We start from the raw sequence: 19810 nt of genomic DNA on the forward strand, positions 1-19810 counted from the left end.
GGAAAGAAATTAAATGAAAAATACTTTTCCTCAAGGGGAAATTCAATATTGTAGTAGAAAATGATTAATAGGGCTGTGACGATATGCTGTGACGATTAATCCCGAAAGGGAAATTCAATATTGTAGTATATAATTAACTTGAGGAGGTCTTGTTCTGGAAGCTGATGGCTGCTGGCAGGAATGATCTTCTGTATCTTTTAGTCTTACGTCGGACCTGAAGAAGCCTCTCACTGAACACACTTTGTTGTTTCTGCACTGTGTTGTGGAGAGGGTATGAGGAATCCTCCATCATCTTTATCTGTTTCCTCAAAACTTGGCCAGTCTGAATCCACCTGTGAAACTGCTCCTCCTCTAACTTCTTCAGCAGAGCCTCAACTTCTTCTTACATTTAACTGTTTTTTTTTTTTTTTTTACAAGTAAAGTCTGTTTTACAAGTCTATTTGGTTTTATGTTTATAAATGTTATATTATGTTTATGTTATGTTTACTATATTTATGTTTACAAGTCTGTTTTACATTTAACTTATATAAAATACTTATTGTTATTTAACTTACAATCAACTTCTTGTGTTACTGTGAAGAATTTACTACTCGTATAGCATCAACCCCCCCCCCCCCCATTGGTGTACACAAATACAATCTGATTGGCTAAGAGATTCGTGACTCGCTTGTGATTGGCTGTTCCCTGAAGTGCACTGTGACGTCTCTCGGTCTGCCCCGAGACAGACTGGAGAGAATGGCTGCCAGTGGAGGTTAGCAAAGTCTTCATTGTTTTGTGTACAAAACACACAGAAGTAGCGCCTTTTAAAGTTGTATTTTGTGTGTTTATTGGTAGAGCAAGTGTAGCCTCGGTGAATCGTGACATGTTGCTTTGTCGTTAAAAGAAGTCACGTTCTGAACGACTCTAAATAGTTGCTAGCAGCTAGCCTGCTAACGCTAGCTGTCAGGCTAACTTTCGGCTAGCATGCTACTTACAGCTGATTGTGTAAACACTTGTTTGTGACAGACGTTAAAGAAGTACAACCAACCCTTACGCTCGTCGTTTAATGCAGCTAATAACAAAATAAATACTGTTAAATATCCATAACAGTACTTATATACCCACTAAAGACGTATTTTCTGTTCTTTTATGTCGCAATCTTATGTGAAAGAAGGCTCGCTAACATTAGCATGGTGCTAGCTGTCTGCTAAAAGTTAAGCTTGTCCGTCTCCCAGCAAACCCAACAGCGAATATTTTCCACTTTTCTGATAAACATTCATCAGATAACCTCAGTATAAAGTATCTATTAGTGTCGTTGGTGTTTGTTCACTGCTGAAACAGTTAGAGCAGATGATTGGAGATGTTAAAAAGCTAGCCACCACCTGGCCAGACAGTAGTTTCTATTCATCCACTGCGACTCTTTGTCCTGTCAAGGAGTTGGCTTTGCTCAACACAAGATGTTAGTTGGAAAAGTAATTACCTATGGTGGCAGATGAGGGAGGAAAGCCACAGTGAGATAGTAGAGAAGTTAGAAAGTTGTCATTCCACTCGCCTTTACACGTGTGATAATGACATGTTTACTCTATAGATGGGTTTTTAAATCAGTGCTTTTCAACCTTTTTTGAGCCAAGACACTTTTTTTTTCACTGAAAACTCACAAGGCACACCACAAACCAAATGAAAAAAACCAAACGAAAAAACCCCATATTATTAATATAAAGTCAAAGTGGCCTTGAATAGAAATAAGATAAACACAAGAAAAAGGAATTGTATTATCTTTCACCTGGGCCCTTGATGAACACAAAGCTGCTTTTTAGACCAGTCAGGTGACATTGGATCATTTCTCAGGGCACACCTGATGGTCTCTCGGCACAGTGGTTGAAAAACACTGATTTAGAGCTGTGTTTTTCAACCACTGTGCCGTGGCACACTAGTGTGCCATGAGAGATTATCAGGTGTGCCCTGAGAAATTACCCAATTTTCACCTAATTGGTCTTAAAAGCAGCTCTGGGTTCATCCAAACAGGCCCCTGTGAAAAATAATAAAATTTCTTCTTCTTGTGGTTATCTGAATTCTATTCAAGAGACTTAGACTAGATGGACTTTATATGAATAATATGGACTTTTTTTATTTAAAAAAAAAAAAAAAAAAAGTTTGGTTCGTGGTGTACCTTGTGATTTTTCCATGAAAAAGGTGTGCCTTGGCTCAAAAAAGGTTGAAAAACAGTGTTCTAGAGGAATGTCATTTAATCCATCAAGTGGCCACATGTCCCGATTCAATCAGATGATTCTCGATTTAAAAAGACAAGTAGAAAAGTTGCATTTAACTGTTAAAATATACTAGTTAACTCTTAGCTCACACTTACAGAAAAAAATAATTAAAATGAGCTTTAAAGTTGTGGAGTTCATTTTGATACCAAAGGTTTAATAATTCACATTAATTATGTCTTTTGTTGCTTTTAATGAAAATAAAACTACTTGGGAAAATAAACTGAACCTCCTTTCTGTAAATTTCAAACATAAAAAATAATTCTTGCTTTATCAGATGAAGAGTCTCAGAAATTTTATTTAGAGTTAGTTTTAAGTAATTAATGTTATTTTTTTTACTTGCATTCCACACAATCTTTCCTAGACACAGATTTTATTTGAGTGGGTCTCTTATGGAAATTAAATGCCATTCAAATATATCTGAGCACGCTGTGACGTTGAGTTACTCTTCGTGTCTTACTCTAATGACATGTTTACTCTGGTGATGCTGATTTAAAGGAATGTTCTTTAATCTATCAAGTAGCCACATGTCCCGATTCATTCAGATGATTCTCGATTTAAAAAAGACAAGTAGAAAAGTTGCATTTATTTGTTAAAATATACCAGTTAACTCTTAGCTCACACTTACAGAACAAATCATTAAAATGAGCTTTAAAGTTGTGGAATCCATTTTGATACCAGAGGTCTAATAATTCACATTAATTATAATTTTTTTTGTTGCTTTTAATGAAAATAAAACTACTTGGGGCAAAAATTAACCTCTTTTCTGTAAAATTCAAATGTAAAAAATAATTCTTGCTTTAATAGATGAAGAGTCCCTGGAGTTTATTAAGAGTTAGTTTTAACTAATTAGTGTTAGTATTTACTTGTATTCCACACAATCTTTCCCAGACACAGATTTTACTTGAGCGGTCCTCTTATGGAAATTAATTGCTATTCAAATATATCTGAGCATGCTGTGACGTTGAGTTACTCTTTGTGTCTTACTCTCCTGATTCAGAAGTATTTCAGCGCAGAGCTGCATGCGGTGTAATTGTTCCATGTTTTTCCCTGGCACATATGCAGTGACCCACCCGTCTGAGAGCCCCGGCTCTCCACACACAAACACTGAGAATCAAAACATGTCACCAGCAATGCGATGGATTGTTGCTGGCTTTTCTGGGTGAAAACATTGATGCCAACTTGGCAGCTTCTCAGATCCCTTCAGTGGCTTCACAAATGGCAACCTAGCAACAAATCTGGTGACTTTTCATGTAGGACATGGTAATTTTGGTGTTGTCCTGTAAGGAGTGAGCCTCCCTTTTTCACAGCAGTCACAGGGAAGCAATCACCACAAAGGTCAGAACATGGATCAGAGCAGCTGCTATTATCACGCCGATTGCACCGTGCATGGAAAAGATGTGAATAATTAAACCAAAAACAGATATTTTACTGCTTTAATCTTTTTTTAATTTAATTTAAATTTTATCCAAATTTGAACTCATTTTATCGTCAGATATCCCTCCGGTGGTGTCGGAAACTCTGCTTACACTCTTCACGTCTGATTATTTTGATTTATTTTTTATTTAATGTCTTAATTTTTAGATTGACCTGTTTTAATAATTACACTTAATATAACCAGTAGTTATGTATACTGTTATATTCACAGTGTAGTATTTTGTGTTGTTTTCTGGACTACTTTAAACAGTAAAACATCCCTTTTCTCTCCTTTTGTTGTCTTACACAGAGGTAGGGAAGCTGTTACAAGTTCAGAATGGGACGCCTCCAACCACCAGCTACAACGGGGTAGATGCTGTGCATGCCTGTAACATTCTTCAGCAGCTCAAAGCCTTGTACGATGAAGCTCAGCTCACAGACATCGTTGTAGAAGTGGACCATGGCAAGACTTTCTCATGCCACCGAAATGTTCTTGCAGCAATCAGCCCATATTTTAGGTATGTTTGTGTGTAAATATGCATATAAAGGAAAAGAGAGTGGGTTAATTCCTCTGTAACGTTCATGTCTCCCCACCTGCACCACTAGGTCGATGTTCACCAGTGGCCTTACAGAGAGCAGTCAGCGTGAGGTCCGAATTGTCGGAGTTGAGTCTGAATCCATGCACCTGGTCTTAGACTATGCCTACACCTCCAGAGTCACTCTGTCGGAGTCCAACGTCCAGGCCCTGTTCACTGCAGCCAGCATTTTCCAGATCCCTGCTCTGCAGGATCAGTGTGCCCAGTTCATGATCAGCCGGCTCGACCCTCAGAACTGCATCGGCGTCTTTATGTTTGCTGATGCGTACGGTCATCAGGAACTGAGAGAACGCTCACAGGATTACATTCGCAAAAAGGTCGGTTGAGTGTGAGCTCTGGACTAGTTACTACCAGTTGTTTACACTGTAATTGTTTTCAGTTCAGCTTTATTTGTATAACGCCACCTCACAACAACGTTGTCACAGGACACTTTACATACACATTAGTGCTGCTCGATTATGAGAAAAACTATAATCACGATTATTTTGACTGAAATTGAGATCTTGATTATTTAACACAATTATCAAGTATTTATAAACAACGCTGCGCATCGTGGTGTTCTAGACTCCGTGTCGTGCATTATAACCGTCTAATGAACGGTTCCGATTTGTTTAATCCGCTTTTACCGCTTATATAGGAACTATTTTACGTTGGCCTGGATGTACGTTTTATGCCAAACAACCGCTGTCAGGCTGCAGCGCGTTTCTCTCATTCACCTGTTAAAAGACGGCTGATCTGATTAACGCGTTGCTATGGTAACGCCCTATGTATGGGAAAATAATGCAGCCAGTTGTCACTGACAATGGTATAAACTATGTTGTAGTAAACTTCCACAACCTACTGCAGTTATTCTACATTGACCTGCAGCCGGAGCCGACTGAGACTGGCCGCCTGGGAGTGCTTTAGGACGGGAGAGGCTCCACCAGAAAACACCAGAAAAGTCTCTAATAACTCCAGTAAAAGCTGCTAGATTTGTCGCTTTTAACAAAAAAAGTCTCCAGATTTAGTGAGAAAGTCTCCAAGTTGGCAACAGTGTCTGAATGAAAGCAAAGCGGCTGTGGGAGGAGTTTACAGCACAGCGCTGCAACGCCAGAGACGCTCGATTAGCAGCTGAAGACAGCAGGAGAGGAAACTGCAGAGAGAAAAATAATCACACACTTTTATTTTTATGATCGTTGAAAACCCAGATGGTACTGAGATTATAATCCGATTAATTGCCCTGCCCTACCATTTGCCTCGACTGGTTGGGGTGGAGAGGACAGGAAAGACAGATCAACATGTACAACTGCACTTATTCAGGAAGACCTGCAGAAAAAAGGAGAAATAAGTTAGAGACGGCAATATTGGCATGTATTTATACATTAATATATTAGAGAAATAGAGCGAGGCACTTCTCAGTACATCAGGTAACATCCCCATTGCTACATAAGTAAAGGATGGCTAGACTACCCATAACTATAAGAGCAACGAGCAGAACCTGGATAGTTGGGTCCCGTACATGCAGACTCCAACTCAGGAGATCCTAAATATAAGAGTCATGAAAAAGGTTTTCAGCGAGTTAAATCATGTCCTGCCGTTTGATCCTTTGTGATGAATATGTTTGCACAAAAAAAAGACTGAAACATGTGTTTTTGTTTTTGCGGTAGTTCTTGTGTGTATCATGGGAGCAAGAGTTCCTTCAGATGACCAAGGATCAGCTGGTCAGCATTTTGAACAGCGATGACCTCAACGTGGAGAAGGAAGAGCACGTCTACGAGAGCATCGTCCGCTGGCTGGAGCATGATCGACCTGGCCGTGAAGCCCACCTAGCGGAGGTGTTTTCCCAGTGCATCCGTCTGCCACTGCTGGATGAGGCCTTTCTCAGTCTGATACCGGCCCCTTTTGCCTGCGCCCTGTCCCTGTCTGAAGACCCTGCTGAGGCCAAAGCTCGCCTCACTGGCACCAATGGCTGCCCACAGCGCCTGGGGATGACCGCCTCCGAGATGGTCATCTGCTTTGATGCTGCTCATAAACACTCAGGTAAGAAGCAGACTGTGCCTTGCCTGGACACAGCCACGGGAAAAGTGTTCAAGCTCTGCAAACCACCCAACGATCTCCGAGAGGTCGGCATCTTGGTGTCGTCAGAGAACGACATTTACATTGCTGGGGGGTACCGACCGAGCAACAGCGAGGTGTCCATCGATCATCGAGCGGAAAGTGACTTTTGGCAGTACGAGCATGCGGGGAATCGATGGCTTCCACGTGCACCCCTGCTGAGAGCGAGAATCGGATGCAGACTTGTACACTGCTGTGGGAAACTTTATGCGCTGGGAGGCCGAGTTTACGAAGGCGATGGGCGAAACGCGTTGAAATCCGTAGAGTGCTACGACGCCAGGGACAACTGCTGGACAGCGGTGAGTCCTATGCCGGTTGCCATGGAGTTTCACAGTGCCGTGGAGTATAAAGACCGCATCTACGTCCTCCAAGGTGAGCCCATGATGTCGTGGCGTAATTCTCAAACTTCTTATAACAACGTTAACCTTATTTTTTATCTGCAGGTGAATATTTCTTCTGCTACGATCCCCGTAAGGACTACTGGAGTCACCTGGCCCCGATGAGTGTCCCTCGGAGTCAGGGTCTGGCTGCCTTGTATAAGAACTGCATCTACTACATCGCTGGCATCTGCAGGAACCACCAGCGCACCTTCACCGTGGAGGTCTACGATATCGAGAGGAACACGTGGAGCCGCAAGCGAGATCTGCCCTTCGACCAAGCCACGAGCCCGTACATCAAAGCTATGCTGCTGCAAGGCACGCTGCACCTGTTTGTCCGAGCAACGCAGGTCATGGTGGAGGAGCACGTGTTCCGCACCAGTCGGAAGAACTCCCTTTACCAGTATGACGACGAGGCAGACGTATGGACCAAAGTCTACGAGACGCCCGACCGCCTGTGGGATCTAGGTCGCCATTTTGAATGTGTGGTGGCCAAACTTTACCCTCAGTGTCTACAGAAAGTGCTTTGAGATAGGTGTGCTGTTGTTTTTTCTTTTACCAGTTAAGCCCAGTTTATTGGGTGGAGCGAGTGGTCTGCCTTGTGCCTGGTGTTGCCCTGCGTCTGCACCACACTGACCATTTTACGTTAAGTCTTAAGTTGTTTAAACTTTGGTTTAACACGATCAAAATGGGGGTGCTTTTAAAGGTTGCAGTATTTTTCCTTTTCTCCCCGAGACGCCACCAACTACTCACACCGAGGCTTGTTTAGCAAAACCGTACAACAGATCAGAAGTGCAATTATCCTGTTTTTCGCTTGTCGTTGAGCCATGTTTGTCCTGTTTCTGTTTGAGTTACACGATTAGGTATTGATTTTTACAAATGTTAGGCATGCAACGAGGGTGTCGGCAAGGCAAATGTGCCCTCTGGAGGTATGGATGCTATGTGTCAGCATAAAGTGAAAACCTATATATAAATAACTATGTAAACTATATATTCATACGGGTAAGATGAGTACCATAGCTCATGAGTAGGTTGCTAGTTTGGAGGTTTAGCATATGTTTATTTTTTAATTTGTGTCCATGCCTCTATTCAGCTTCTTTTATAGACAAGTTTTAATATGAAGTGTGGTTGTGATTTACCTTATTTCTTGTGTTTTAAGAGGTTGAAGCCTGTATGATCATTTTTCGGCGCCTCCTCTTCCCTCATGAGTGTCGGTGCGGCTTCGGAGCTTATATTCATTTTTGTTTGCAGAGATTCCAGTTGAATGGGGCTCACACCTCCCACTCTTAAGCTGAGCATCCATTTCGTGTCGTATGCGAGGCAAATTTCAAGTGAAATCTTAGACTATTCACTCTCCACATTGGAGAAACGAGGACGGAGTCAAAATCTGTGCTAACACTAAGTGGCAAGTTCAGACCAACTAACAGGTTTACCTCAGAAACTTCAGATGTGTTTGACAAGGAGAAAAGGGACGTTTCCGGCGGCGGAAAGCTCCGACGGTGGCTTTCAATATCAAGACTCTGTGGACAATTAAAGGTTAATAAAATGCCAAGAAAAAAAAAAGGTCTTGAGGTCTTGTTATAGTTGTTGTGGACATTGAAACTAATTTTGTGGTAGCAATAAATCAAGGAACTGTGATTAGGCTATATGATGTAGTATTACCTTAGTAAAAGTGCATTAATGTGTTCGTGCTCGTTTGTGTCGGCGGAAATGACGGTAGAACCAGGAATGATTGTCTGGGGTGCAGGCTGGAAGGGACGGTTAGTTTAAGTGCAGATCACGTGCGATGCCAATGTGCCTGCGGCCAGAAAAAAAAAAAAAAAAAAAAAAAAGTGTGTGGAGGGGGGGCGCATCAGAATCAAGGAAAAACTGCACGTCCTGATGAAGAATACGTGAGGAGTCTTACCCGGTGTTGCACTGAATCACCATCCTCTTGAGCGCTCCATAACCTCACCCTCACAAACGGGACTATTTAAACGCATGAGGTGTCCCACTATGAGTCCCCCCCCCCCCCCCCCCCCCTTTGACAATCTTGTGTAGACCCCCCCTGTGCTGTCAGTTTCCACGTGCAGGTTCCTGTGTCATCTTTGCACTACACATTTCTAATGTATCTCTGGACCCATTACAACCCCCCCCCCTCCCTGTTTCAGCAAGCAGATCGCGATCATCAGAGGTTTTACATGGAGCCAGACACGTTCAGGAAGCACTTGAGGATGTTTTACTTCTCAATGAGAAGACAAGCAAAGACTGACAGCAGATTTTTTAATCCGCTTGTCTGGAACTAAAATCCCTTCCATGAAAAAACAAAAACAACCAACTCCAGGGTGAGAGAGGGTCTGAGCGTCGCCACCGCGACTACAGACATCAAACCAGGAACGCAGAACTCAGGATTTCTACTGATACACAGTACTGTATTTAAGTTTTTTTGTTATGTGTATTATACTGTACTATAGGTTTGCTGTACTTGCACAGTTTTCTAAACTTATATTCAGTTTCTTTTATAACTTGAAAAAAAACAATAGATGTGATTTCCTTTTATCCCCAGTGGCTGTTTTCTCTTTTTTCCTTTCTTTTATGTAATTATATATTTAGTTATGGTAGATTAATCCTGCTCTGATGAGGAAAAATGATTATCTGCACGAGTGATAATTCAGTTTTTTTTTTTAAATTTCCTTTTCCCTTTAGTATGTTAGTTTCTTTATAACATTGTTTCATTCACCAAAATGAAGCATAACATAAAGTAACGCGGTCACGCCGTGTTTTCAAACACCAGTCTTGTCACACAACAAGCTAAAACAATCTGCTCTGTGTCGGTGGTCACTTGCTGTCGGGTTTCAGCTCCTTCTGGCCATCTTCACGCATACGCTTATGGGTGCTATTTCATCGTCTCTTCTCACCTTTTTATGGTTTATTTTGGGTTTCAGGTTCTAGTGGTTGTTGAGCTCAACTGTGAAATTCACATTGCACATAATTTGAAAATAAAACTATTAAGAGTTGAATTTGTTGATTTGTTTGTTTATCAGATCAAACCTCTTGGTGCTCGAGATCGGTTTGTCGATACTACGCAGTCGATACAACGATATTGGCCAGTAAAAGTATTGGATTTCGTAAGACACAACTCGGCTCATGAAAAATGCGACTTGTTTTCACTTTTGTGAGTTTAAAACAGGGTGTCCAAAGTCTGTCTGATGGCTTTTTGATATATTCCTGCTCCAACACGCCTGGTTTCTGTTAAAATGGATCCATTTCTGCACAATGACTGATTCATGTGAGTCAGGTGTGTTGGAGCAGGGATAGATGGAAAACTTGCAGGATTGTGACCGGAGCTGGACACCCCTGGTTTATAGCAATATAATGTATACTCCTTGTGTCACGTGATCATGGCAGCCAATCAGATGCCACGATGTTGTAGCGCTGCTACTATTAGCCATAAGGATGTTTTTAACTTTTAAAATGCAGGTTATTCAGCATCATGCTTTAGTATATACAGGGCCGGATTAAAAGTGCACAGGCCCTGGGCCTAGACTGTTCCAAGGGGGCCCCTTCCCCACCATAACATTGTGAAAATTGTGAATTATACACTGTGAAACGAAATTTCTTTTTTTTTTTTTTTTTTTTTTGTCTTGTCCAGCATTTAGGCAAGCAGAATGATGGTCTGGATGCTGTGTTCTGCTGAGCAAATTTTCTCTGCCAAGGGAAGCTTTATAGATATAATGATCCCCTTGACTTTCTGATTTTTTATTTTATTTCTATGTTTATTTTGTATTGTTGTTTGAATTGTAGAGTTTGTACTGCTGGACCAGAGAGGACAGACAAAAGACAGAAAGAGAAAGGAGAAGAAACACCTCATAAGAAAAGGGAAAGAGATAAAGGGAGAGAAAAGGGAGAGAAAAAAACAACTAAAAAATAACCCAAAAACAAAAAGAAAGAAAACAACCTACAGATGTATACATACACGCATACAGGCACACACATACATATACACACACATACACACGCATACATACACATACATATACACACATAATATATATATATATACACAAATATATACATATGTACACATATACATATACACATACATACATTTACACACACACCTCTATGCACACACATACACACACATACATACGTACAAACATATACGCACTTGCCAGTATTAACACATATACATACACATACAAGCCAACTTTAGATCATAGTAACTAAACTATGAATCTAAAAAGTGAAATATAAATGAGAAACAAACAGAAATGAGAAAACTAGCTGCTGTTAGTGAATAAAACTGCGTGACGACTCGGTGACTGTGTCACATGCAGAACATGCAGAGTGGAACGTGTTCCGGAAAAGGTGATCATGCCAGTGTGACCCCTCCCACACAAAGGCAAGAGGCACGCCAGGAGTACCCCCGAGACCAGGGCCATCGGCAGCCATCCCCAGGCGCAGACCCCAACCGCCCCACCCCGGAGCCAGCCATGCACCGACCCAGGAGGAGGCAGAGGGGGGGTCCCAGCCAGAGTCCCCCGCAGTCAGGGGGAACAGGCCCCAGCAGGCCCGGACCAGCGAGGACCGGCCCCGCCGGGCACCGGCCACCCAGGGCAGACAGAGCGCGGGCCCCACGGCCCCAAGAGCCCAGAAGCAACCCCCCACCCCCGCAGGCAGAGGGCCCAGCCCACACCGACGGAGGGCCGGGATCCCCAGACCGCCACCGAGCGGCAGCCAGGCCGCACCCCAGCGCACCAGCAGCGCTCCCCGAGCACCAAGACCCTCCACGCACCCACGCACACAAACACACACACACATACGCACACACGCACACACATGTGCACACACACACACACACACATGCACCCACCCACACGCATCCACACTTCCTCCTTAAACACACCCTATACACCCATTCTCTTACACACGCTCAAACTCACACTCTCCTACCCCCGTTCTTTATACACACACACCCCCTCACACACACATCCCTGCTCCCTCTATAATCACCCATTCTTCCATACACGCATACCCCACTCTACACACACACATACCTCCCTACACCCCTCTATCCACATTCACAGTCCTCATTGTACACCCACCCCATCACTTCCCTGTACCACCAACATAACCCCACATACGCACCCCCACCCATCTGCATACACCCCCCCTTCCTCCTATCCCAGCGGCCATCCACTTTCCTAAATTCTTTCACCCTGATCCCCCCACCCCCCCTCTACCCTAACATTCATTCACCACTTCATCCATTGGCTCATGCACGCCCTCACCTTTCTTTCCCAACGTGTCCCCTGTGAGATACCCCCGGGGGAGCAGGGGATAGGAGGACCCCGATCAGGGCCCCGCAACTACCCCCCACCCCTGTCAATGCCCCCCCACCACTCCACACATGCAGCCGATCCAGCACCACCCAGGGCCAGCAGCAGTCCCACCCCCGCCAGGCCAGCCCAGACCCAGGCCCCCTGAACAGCACCACTCCCCCGCCCAAACTCCTCCGGCACAGCCCCAGAAATAGGGGCGTGGCAGGACCCCATTGTCACCCCAGCTTATGAATGATTGTGAAGTGTGTGTTGTTTGCAATTAAAATTGTGAAGAAGTAACCACATCATGTTGGGAGCGGGACCACCAAAGCAGCCCCGCCCACCGCACACTGCATGGCCCGCCCCCCAAAATATGTCCATGTGTTGTCAGTGTGTGTTTTTTGTGTTATGTTGACTAAGTGTAATTAAAACTGGGAGGTGAACCGATGCTGGGTGCAGCGATCGAAACCACCTTGATGGCCTCTCTCACCATCCAGATCAACGTGTCCACCTCCCAACGCCCTGCCTGTATGTGGTGGAAGAAGGGAAGGAGGGGGGTCCGGGGATTTAGGTCCCGAGGGAAGCGCGCCTCCCTCAAGAAGATGAGCTACCTGCGGCACGAGGCACGTCCCCCATTCCCGGGGCCCCCGAAGGCCAGGACAGGCCAAGGGCAGCTGCCCCAACAACCAGGGCCCTCAGCAACCCCAATAAAGGAGCCGCCACCGGCCCCAGAAGGCACCAACGAACCACATGCAAAAGTGGGGGGGGGGGGGGGCAAAGAAGAGGAGGGGCGGGAGAAGGAGAGACAGACCAAGGGCCCACCGCCCCCACACCCCTAGGAGACACCCCCACCCAGAGACACGTTGCATTCCCTTCTCCTTTACACACCAACACATTCACACCCCCTCACCATCAGCCTGGTATACACACACATCTACACACACACACACACACCTACAGACCCACACATACATCTATACACATACACACCCATTCTAACAGATACACGGCCAAAAGATTAGTCCACCTCCAAAACCCTACATCCCACTCCCCTCCCTGCCCATCACAAAACACCCCTTCTCATTCTACCTACCCTAGAACAAACCACCACAACTCCCCACTTCTCTCACTGAAGTCCTACCCCCTTCATAGTCATGACCCTTCACCCCCCTATACACCTACATACACATGCACCCCCCCACTCCCCCCTACACACGGGCCACTACCCCCCATACACATGCATCTCAATACTCCTCTATATACACACCCCTATCTCCCATGCATTTAACACCAGATTATCCACACACAAGCCCTTACCCCTTCCCATACACACACACACACACACACACACACACACACACACACACACACACACTCCCTCATTCACAACCCCAACCCCCCACACAATCATGTACTATCACACGCCCCAAAACCTCCACCCCCACACCTACATGCCCTAACACACTCCCCCTTACACACAACCCTACCCCCCACAAACTCATGCTCCACTACACTCCCCATAAACCCCCCACATATAAACCACCACACACTTCCTACACCCCACACACTCATGTACTATCACAGTCCCCTAAACGTCCACCCCAACACCCCTCACACACTCCCGCATACACACACCCCTCACCCCCTATACCTTCATGTACCGCTACAATCCTCTATACACACCCCGCATATACACCACCGCACTCCCTCATACATACACCCCCACACATACATGCCTCAACACACTCCCACATACATGCACCCCTACCCCCCATACATTCATGTACCACTACACTCCTCCATACACACCCCATATATACACAGGCACCCCCCCATCCTCAACTATCTTGGGCCCGGGTCCCTCTGCCGGGCACTAGGGCACGGACCCGCCCCCGCTGCAGCGGCAGGTCCAGGTCACCCCAACCCCCCCACGGCAGGGCCGACCCCCCATCCCCGAGAAGCAGGGGACAGCCCCGGGCACCGGAGCCCAGGACCCGCACCCCGCCCACCCCACAGCGGCACGGCCACCCGTCACGGAGCCAATACCCGCCGATCCAGCCCCCGCCAGCGACCTCGCCCCACCGCCGCAAGGCAACTCCAACCATTGATCAACCCAAGGCCTCCCGCCAGGTCTGGAAACCTAGCCCCCCCAGTAATGAAGCAGCCAAGATCCCCGTCCAGGGGTCCACCCCAGACCCATAGCCACCTGAGCCACCCAGCCACTCCCTAGCCCCGAGCGGGATGAGGTCACACTCTCCCCCCTACACTAAGTGATGGAGTTGATCACAGGAGACCAGAGAGAGTGAAATTCAACTGACTGATCCTTTGAGGAGGCAGACATCATTTCCATGCTGATGTAATCTAATAACAGATTTCTAAACTGCTGGATACACAGATTCTGTTTGCTTTTCCAGTTGACAAGGATAGTTTTCTTTGCAATGCACAGGCTACTGAGGATTGGTTTTGCTAAATTAAACCCTATGTTATTTTCACCTAAGTGACTCAATAGGCACAATTTGGGGTTTGCAGGGATATTACATTTAAACCAGTCTGACAGATCTTTACATACCTGGAGCCAGAATCTCTGGACAGGTGGACAAGACCATAAGGCATGGTAGTAGCTGTCAATCATGTTGTCAGTACAGTGTGAACAGATATGTGAGTGTAACAGACCCATCTTGAACATCCTGTGTCCCGTATAATGAGTTCTGTGTAGAATTTTGAATTGTATTAATTGCATGCTTGAATTCTTAGTCATTTTGAATGTGTTTGAGCAGATTTGTGACCATTCATTTTGATTGAAGTTGCTGGATAAGTCTGCTTCCCATTTAGAAGTTGGGAGAGAGATGGAATCTTCTAGCTTCAATAGTAATCTGTATATTTTGGATAGTAGCTTCGGGGCCTTAAGATTTAGGAATTCTGCAACCCTTATAGGTAACTGTAAGTTTAGTTGATCAGTGGTGTATTTCTTACTTATGATAGATTTAAGTTGGTGGTATTCTAAGAATTTGGTGCTGCTGAATTCATACCGTGAAGAAATTGCATCAAATGGCAGAAAGTTTCCATTTTCTACTATATGTTCTAACTGCTTTACTCCTTTATTCTTCCACCGAGGGAAGTTTATCATCTTTTTGTTTTGCAGGAAGTCAGGATTGTTCCAGATGGGTGTGAGCTTACATGGAATAAGCGCAGACTTGGTTACTTTCAGGAATTCCCACCAAGCCGTTAAACTGGAGCTGATGTTAATGCTTTTAAAACACTTATATGACTTGACAGTTGAGCTGATGAATGGTAAATCAGAGATGACTAAATCCTCACACAATGCTTACTCAACATCCAGCCATGACTCATCCAAAGAACTTGGATTAAGCCACTTGGAGATGCATTGCAGCCTATTACATAACAAATATTGATTAAAATTTGGCAGGTCCAACCCACCTCTGTCTTTGGTCTGTTGTAAAGTTTTTAGACTAATGCGGGATGGCTTGTTTTTCCAGAGAAATCTGGATATGTGGGATAAGTGATATGGGCAAGCGGTTCCACCTTGAGAGGTCATCCTCTACTGTTTTTATTAGCTGATCATGATTTAACTTTATTAGTTCGGTTAGTCTGGGAGAGATTATTATACCTAAATAACTAATATTTCCTGACTGTATAGTGGTGTTAGATATGTTTTTAAAGTCACAGTTAATGGGCATTGCTGTAGTCTTTAACCAGTTAATAGAATAGTCTGATATTGAAGAGAATGTATTAATTAGTGTGATTGTTTGAGAAAGTGTTGTTTGTGAGTTGTTAAGGAAAAGTAAAATGTCATCTGCGTAAAGACTAATTTTATGTTCAATATTTTTAGCTTGAATTCCTTTGATTTCTGGGTTTTGTCTTATGGCAGCTGCCAGGGGTTCAATAAAAATGGCAAAGAGTGATGGAGAAAGTGGGCAGCCCTTTCTGGTGCCTCTCTGTAAGCAGAAGTTTGGAGAAGTTTTGTCATTAGTCTTCACACATGCATTTGGGTTGTTGTATAATATTTTTATCCAGTCAATAAATGATGACCCAAACCCAAATTCTTTTAAAGTTGCAAATAAAAGTTTCCAGTTTACACGGTCAAATGCTTTTTCTGCATCTAAAGATATAACTGTGGACTTCAGATTGTGTAGAGTTGAATAATCTATTATGTTAATTAATCTGCGCATGTTAGTGTAGGAATGTCTACCTTTTATAAAGCCTGTTTGATCAGGGTGAATAATGGAAGGGGTTATTTTCTCTATCCTTCTGGCTAGAGCTTTGCTGATTATTTTGAGATCTACGTTTATTAATGAAATTGGACGGTAACTGGATGGGAGTGTAGGGTCCTTTCCTGGTTTTAATAGGACTGAAATATTCGCCAAGTTCATATTGGAGGGTATTTTTTGCTTTTCCTTTATTTCTAATACCATGCTGTAAAAGGTTGGAGCCAGTGTGGTCCAGAATTCTTTGTAGAATTCAGCTGGATAACCATCTGGAACCGGTGCTTTATTATTTGGCATAAGGTGGAGAGCTTCATGGAACTCATGAACTGAAATAGGTGAATCTAGAGCCATTTTATTTTCCTGATTTATTTTAGGAAGATTGATGCTGCTAAGAAATTGGTTAATATTCTCATCTGTTGGATTTATTTGTGATGAATATAATGCTTTGTAAAATTCTTTGAAAGTATTGTTTATCATGTCAGGATCATGGCTGATAGTTTCCTTCTTTTTCTTATGGGAAGAGAAGGATATTATTTTCCCTCTCATTACTGCTTTTCCTGCTTCCCACAGAACACACGCTGAAGTTTCTGGTCTGTTACTGTTTTCTAGATATGAGGACCATTCTCTTTTAAAGTAACTGATAAACTCAGAATCTGTAAGTAATGATGTATTAAATCTCCAGTTTCTAGTGGCTGGCTTACAGTTTTTACTTCTAAGGGTTAATGATACAGGTGCATGATCACTGATGATTATGGGATGGATCTTTATCTCTGATATGTCACTCATGAGTGAACTGCTGATTAGGAAGTAATCTAGTCTAGAATAGGTATGGTGAACTGAAGAGAAGAAAGTGTATTCTCTCAGTGTCGGGTGATGAGAACGCCATGCATCGCAAAGACCAAAATCCTTCATGTACTGTTTAACCGTTTCAGCTGATTTCCAACCTCGATACTTCCCTGATGAACTGTATTTGTCAAGAATAACATTTAAGTCCCCTGCTACAATGATTGTGTTATCTAAGTAATCATAGAGCGAAGTAAAGAGGGAGTGAAAAAAGGAGGAGTCATCAACATTTGGGCCATAAACATTTGCAATAGTTAACTTAACATTTTGAATAGATAATGTAACTATTAAAAATCTGCCTTCTGGATCTGTGATTGTTTGATCAATGTCAAATTTTAAACTTTTATTAATAAGAGTGGCTACTCCTCTTTGTCTGGAATTATAGCAAGCTGAGTAAACATGTGGAAACTGGTCCGTTGAAAGATTTATTGTTGAATTAGATAAATGAGTCTCCTGCAGGAGAACGATGTCTGCCTTCATTCCACGCATCTGATTAAGAATTTTTAACCTCTTCTCTCTTGTACCAGCTCCACGCACATTCCAAGAGACAAACCTCAGTGCATCCATAAACCAACAAAAACGAAGACTATCTGCATATTACAAACCTCAGTGTATCCATAAACCAGCAGAGATGGAGGTTATGTGCATATTACCACAGCGTGTGTCTGTGTGTAACCCGCTGCTTGTGCGCCTGTCAGCTGTGTGCGGTACCTGGATCTGCGCGTTAAGTGTCTCTATGTGTGCTTTCCTCATACTGAACTGTGAGTGTATGTGTGAATCATGCATAATGTTGTGTCCGATGTTTAATCTTGTGCGTGCGCCATGAAACATATAAATAGAGAAGTAGGTGACATTACTGATAAAAGTGAAAGGGTTCAAACAAAGAAAAGTGAAAAGAGAAAAAAGTGACCGTGCCAAAGGAAGAAAATAATGTAAAAGAAACATCCGTGACGAGAACGGTGTAGCAGAGACGGGTGGAGAAAATACTGATAATTATTTTGAAACCACAGTATTACAAATATGGCATAACTTATTTAAGATTTAAGATTATTAAGGAACATACCAACAAGTCAGTAGAGCCACGTAGTGATGTTTGGGTCGCGGTACAACTGTCCATTGATAAATAATTTATCCACGGCGATGACAGCGCGAGCTCCTTCGGCGATGGATTTTCTCCTGATAGGGAACAAAACTCTCCGCCGATCCAGGATCTCTCTTGGAAACTGGTCATTAACTGCATAATGAAGGCCCCGAAGTTCACGGCCCTGACTCTTCACCTGCTCCTTTTGTTTGTAGTTAAGAAACTTGGCTACGATGGGCCGTGGCCGGCCGGCTCCGGGTTTCCTTCCGCCCAGACGGTGAACTCGGTGAAAGGCGATGTTCCCCACCGTTTCTTCCGGGAGCTTTAGATGAGTCTGGATGAAGTTTTTGACTGTGGTCTCGGGGTCCTCATCTGCTTGTTCTGGAATCCCTGCAAACACCAAGTTGTCCCTCATGCTTCTGGCTTGCAGATCCAGCACCGCTTCCTTCATCTTCTTGTTCTCCTCGGAGACTCTGGTCAATCCCTCGGTGAGGGATTTAACCGACTCTCTGAGGACCGCGTTTTCTGTGGCCAGTGTTTCCACTTGCTTCTGGCTGAATTCCAGTGATTCCCGCAAGGCCTGAAACTCTTTGTGGAGAATCTCCACCAGGCTCAAGCGCGTATCGAAACTACTGAGCTTTTTATCGATAGAAATAAGAACATCGGTCGTGTCGTTCCCCGGCGACGAAATGGCTCCGGATGAATCCTCGTTCCGCTGTCTTTTAGCCTGAGATGATGCGGCTGGGGTCGATGTTTGCTTTGGCTTCCCCATGACAACTCTGTCGAAACACTGATCTATGAAGTCCGTCAGGCTGGCCAAATCCTCCTCGTTGTGCTCCAGAATGCACCTTAAAGGGACACTATTTACCTACTTAGGAGAATGTTCAAATTAATTTCAGATTAATTTGGCAAAACGCACACATTAATAAATGAATGAATGAATAGTTTACGTTTGCCTAGTGGGACTCCGCCGTCTCAACCTCACTACTTGCCTACAGCATTACGTCACTTACCTGCGTCCTCCCCCGTCACTTACCTGTGAAACGAAATTTCTAACATCTCTCAGTCAATGGTACCTATAGCAATACATTAGACACTGTGGTGTAAATATCTTGCTTTTTTTTATACATTTAGTTTCATGTCCTGCTGGTGTTTGCCTTCTGTGGGCCACATCGGCCCCAAGTGGACGTGGACCCCCGGGCTTGAGCCCATAATGCCCATTGGAAAATCCGGCCTTGAGTATATAGGTCTTTACATATAGTTTTCATTTGTGTGTACAATCATATCAATCTGTAGTTATTTGATCATTTTAAAAATATGTAGTTTGTTAAATTTATTTGTCTTTACATTTATTATTGATGTCCTTACTCTCCGTCAAGGGACAAGAAGTATTGATCTGTAAATTTATCCGTTAGTACATTTATTGTTTTTCAAGCATTTCTTTCTAGTATCGATGTCCACACTTTTATTTAATGCAGTGTTTTTCAACCACTGTGCCGTGGCACACTAGTGTGCCTGAGAAATTATCCAATGTCACCTGATTGGTCTCAAAAGCAGCTCTGTGTTCATCCAGGGCACAGCTGAAAGATAAAATTCATTTTTCTTGTTTATCTTATTTCTATTAAAGG

At 43.8% G+C, this 19810-nt stretch overlaps 1 protein-coding gene across 1 annotated transcript; it reads left to right on the forward strand.

The window, feature by feature from the left end:
• Positions 1-735: 735 nt before the first annotated feature.
• On the forward strand, positions 736-8679 carry kbtbd8 (kelch repeat and BTB (POZ) domain containing 8; the record flags this gene model as incomplete). Its single annotated transcript, XM_079242809.1, has 5 exons — positions 736-751; positions 3973-4180; positions 4269-4575; positions 5905-6724; positions 6796-8679. 5 exons carry the CDS (start codon positions 736-738, stop codon positions 7257-7259), a joined length of 1815 nt encoding a protein of 604 aa, XP_079098935.1. The 3' UTR covers positions 7260-8679.
• Positions 8680-19810: the final 11131 nt, after the last annotated feature.

This window comes from Telmatherina bonti (genome assembly GCF_933228915.1).
Source record: "Telmatherina bonti genome assembly, chromosome: 6".
NCBI lineage: Eukaryota > Metazoa > Chordata > Actinopteri > Atheriniformes > Telmatherinidae > Telmatherina > Telmatherina bonti.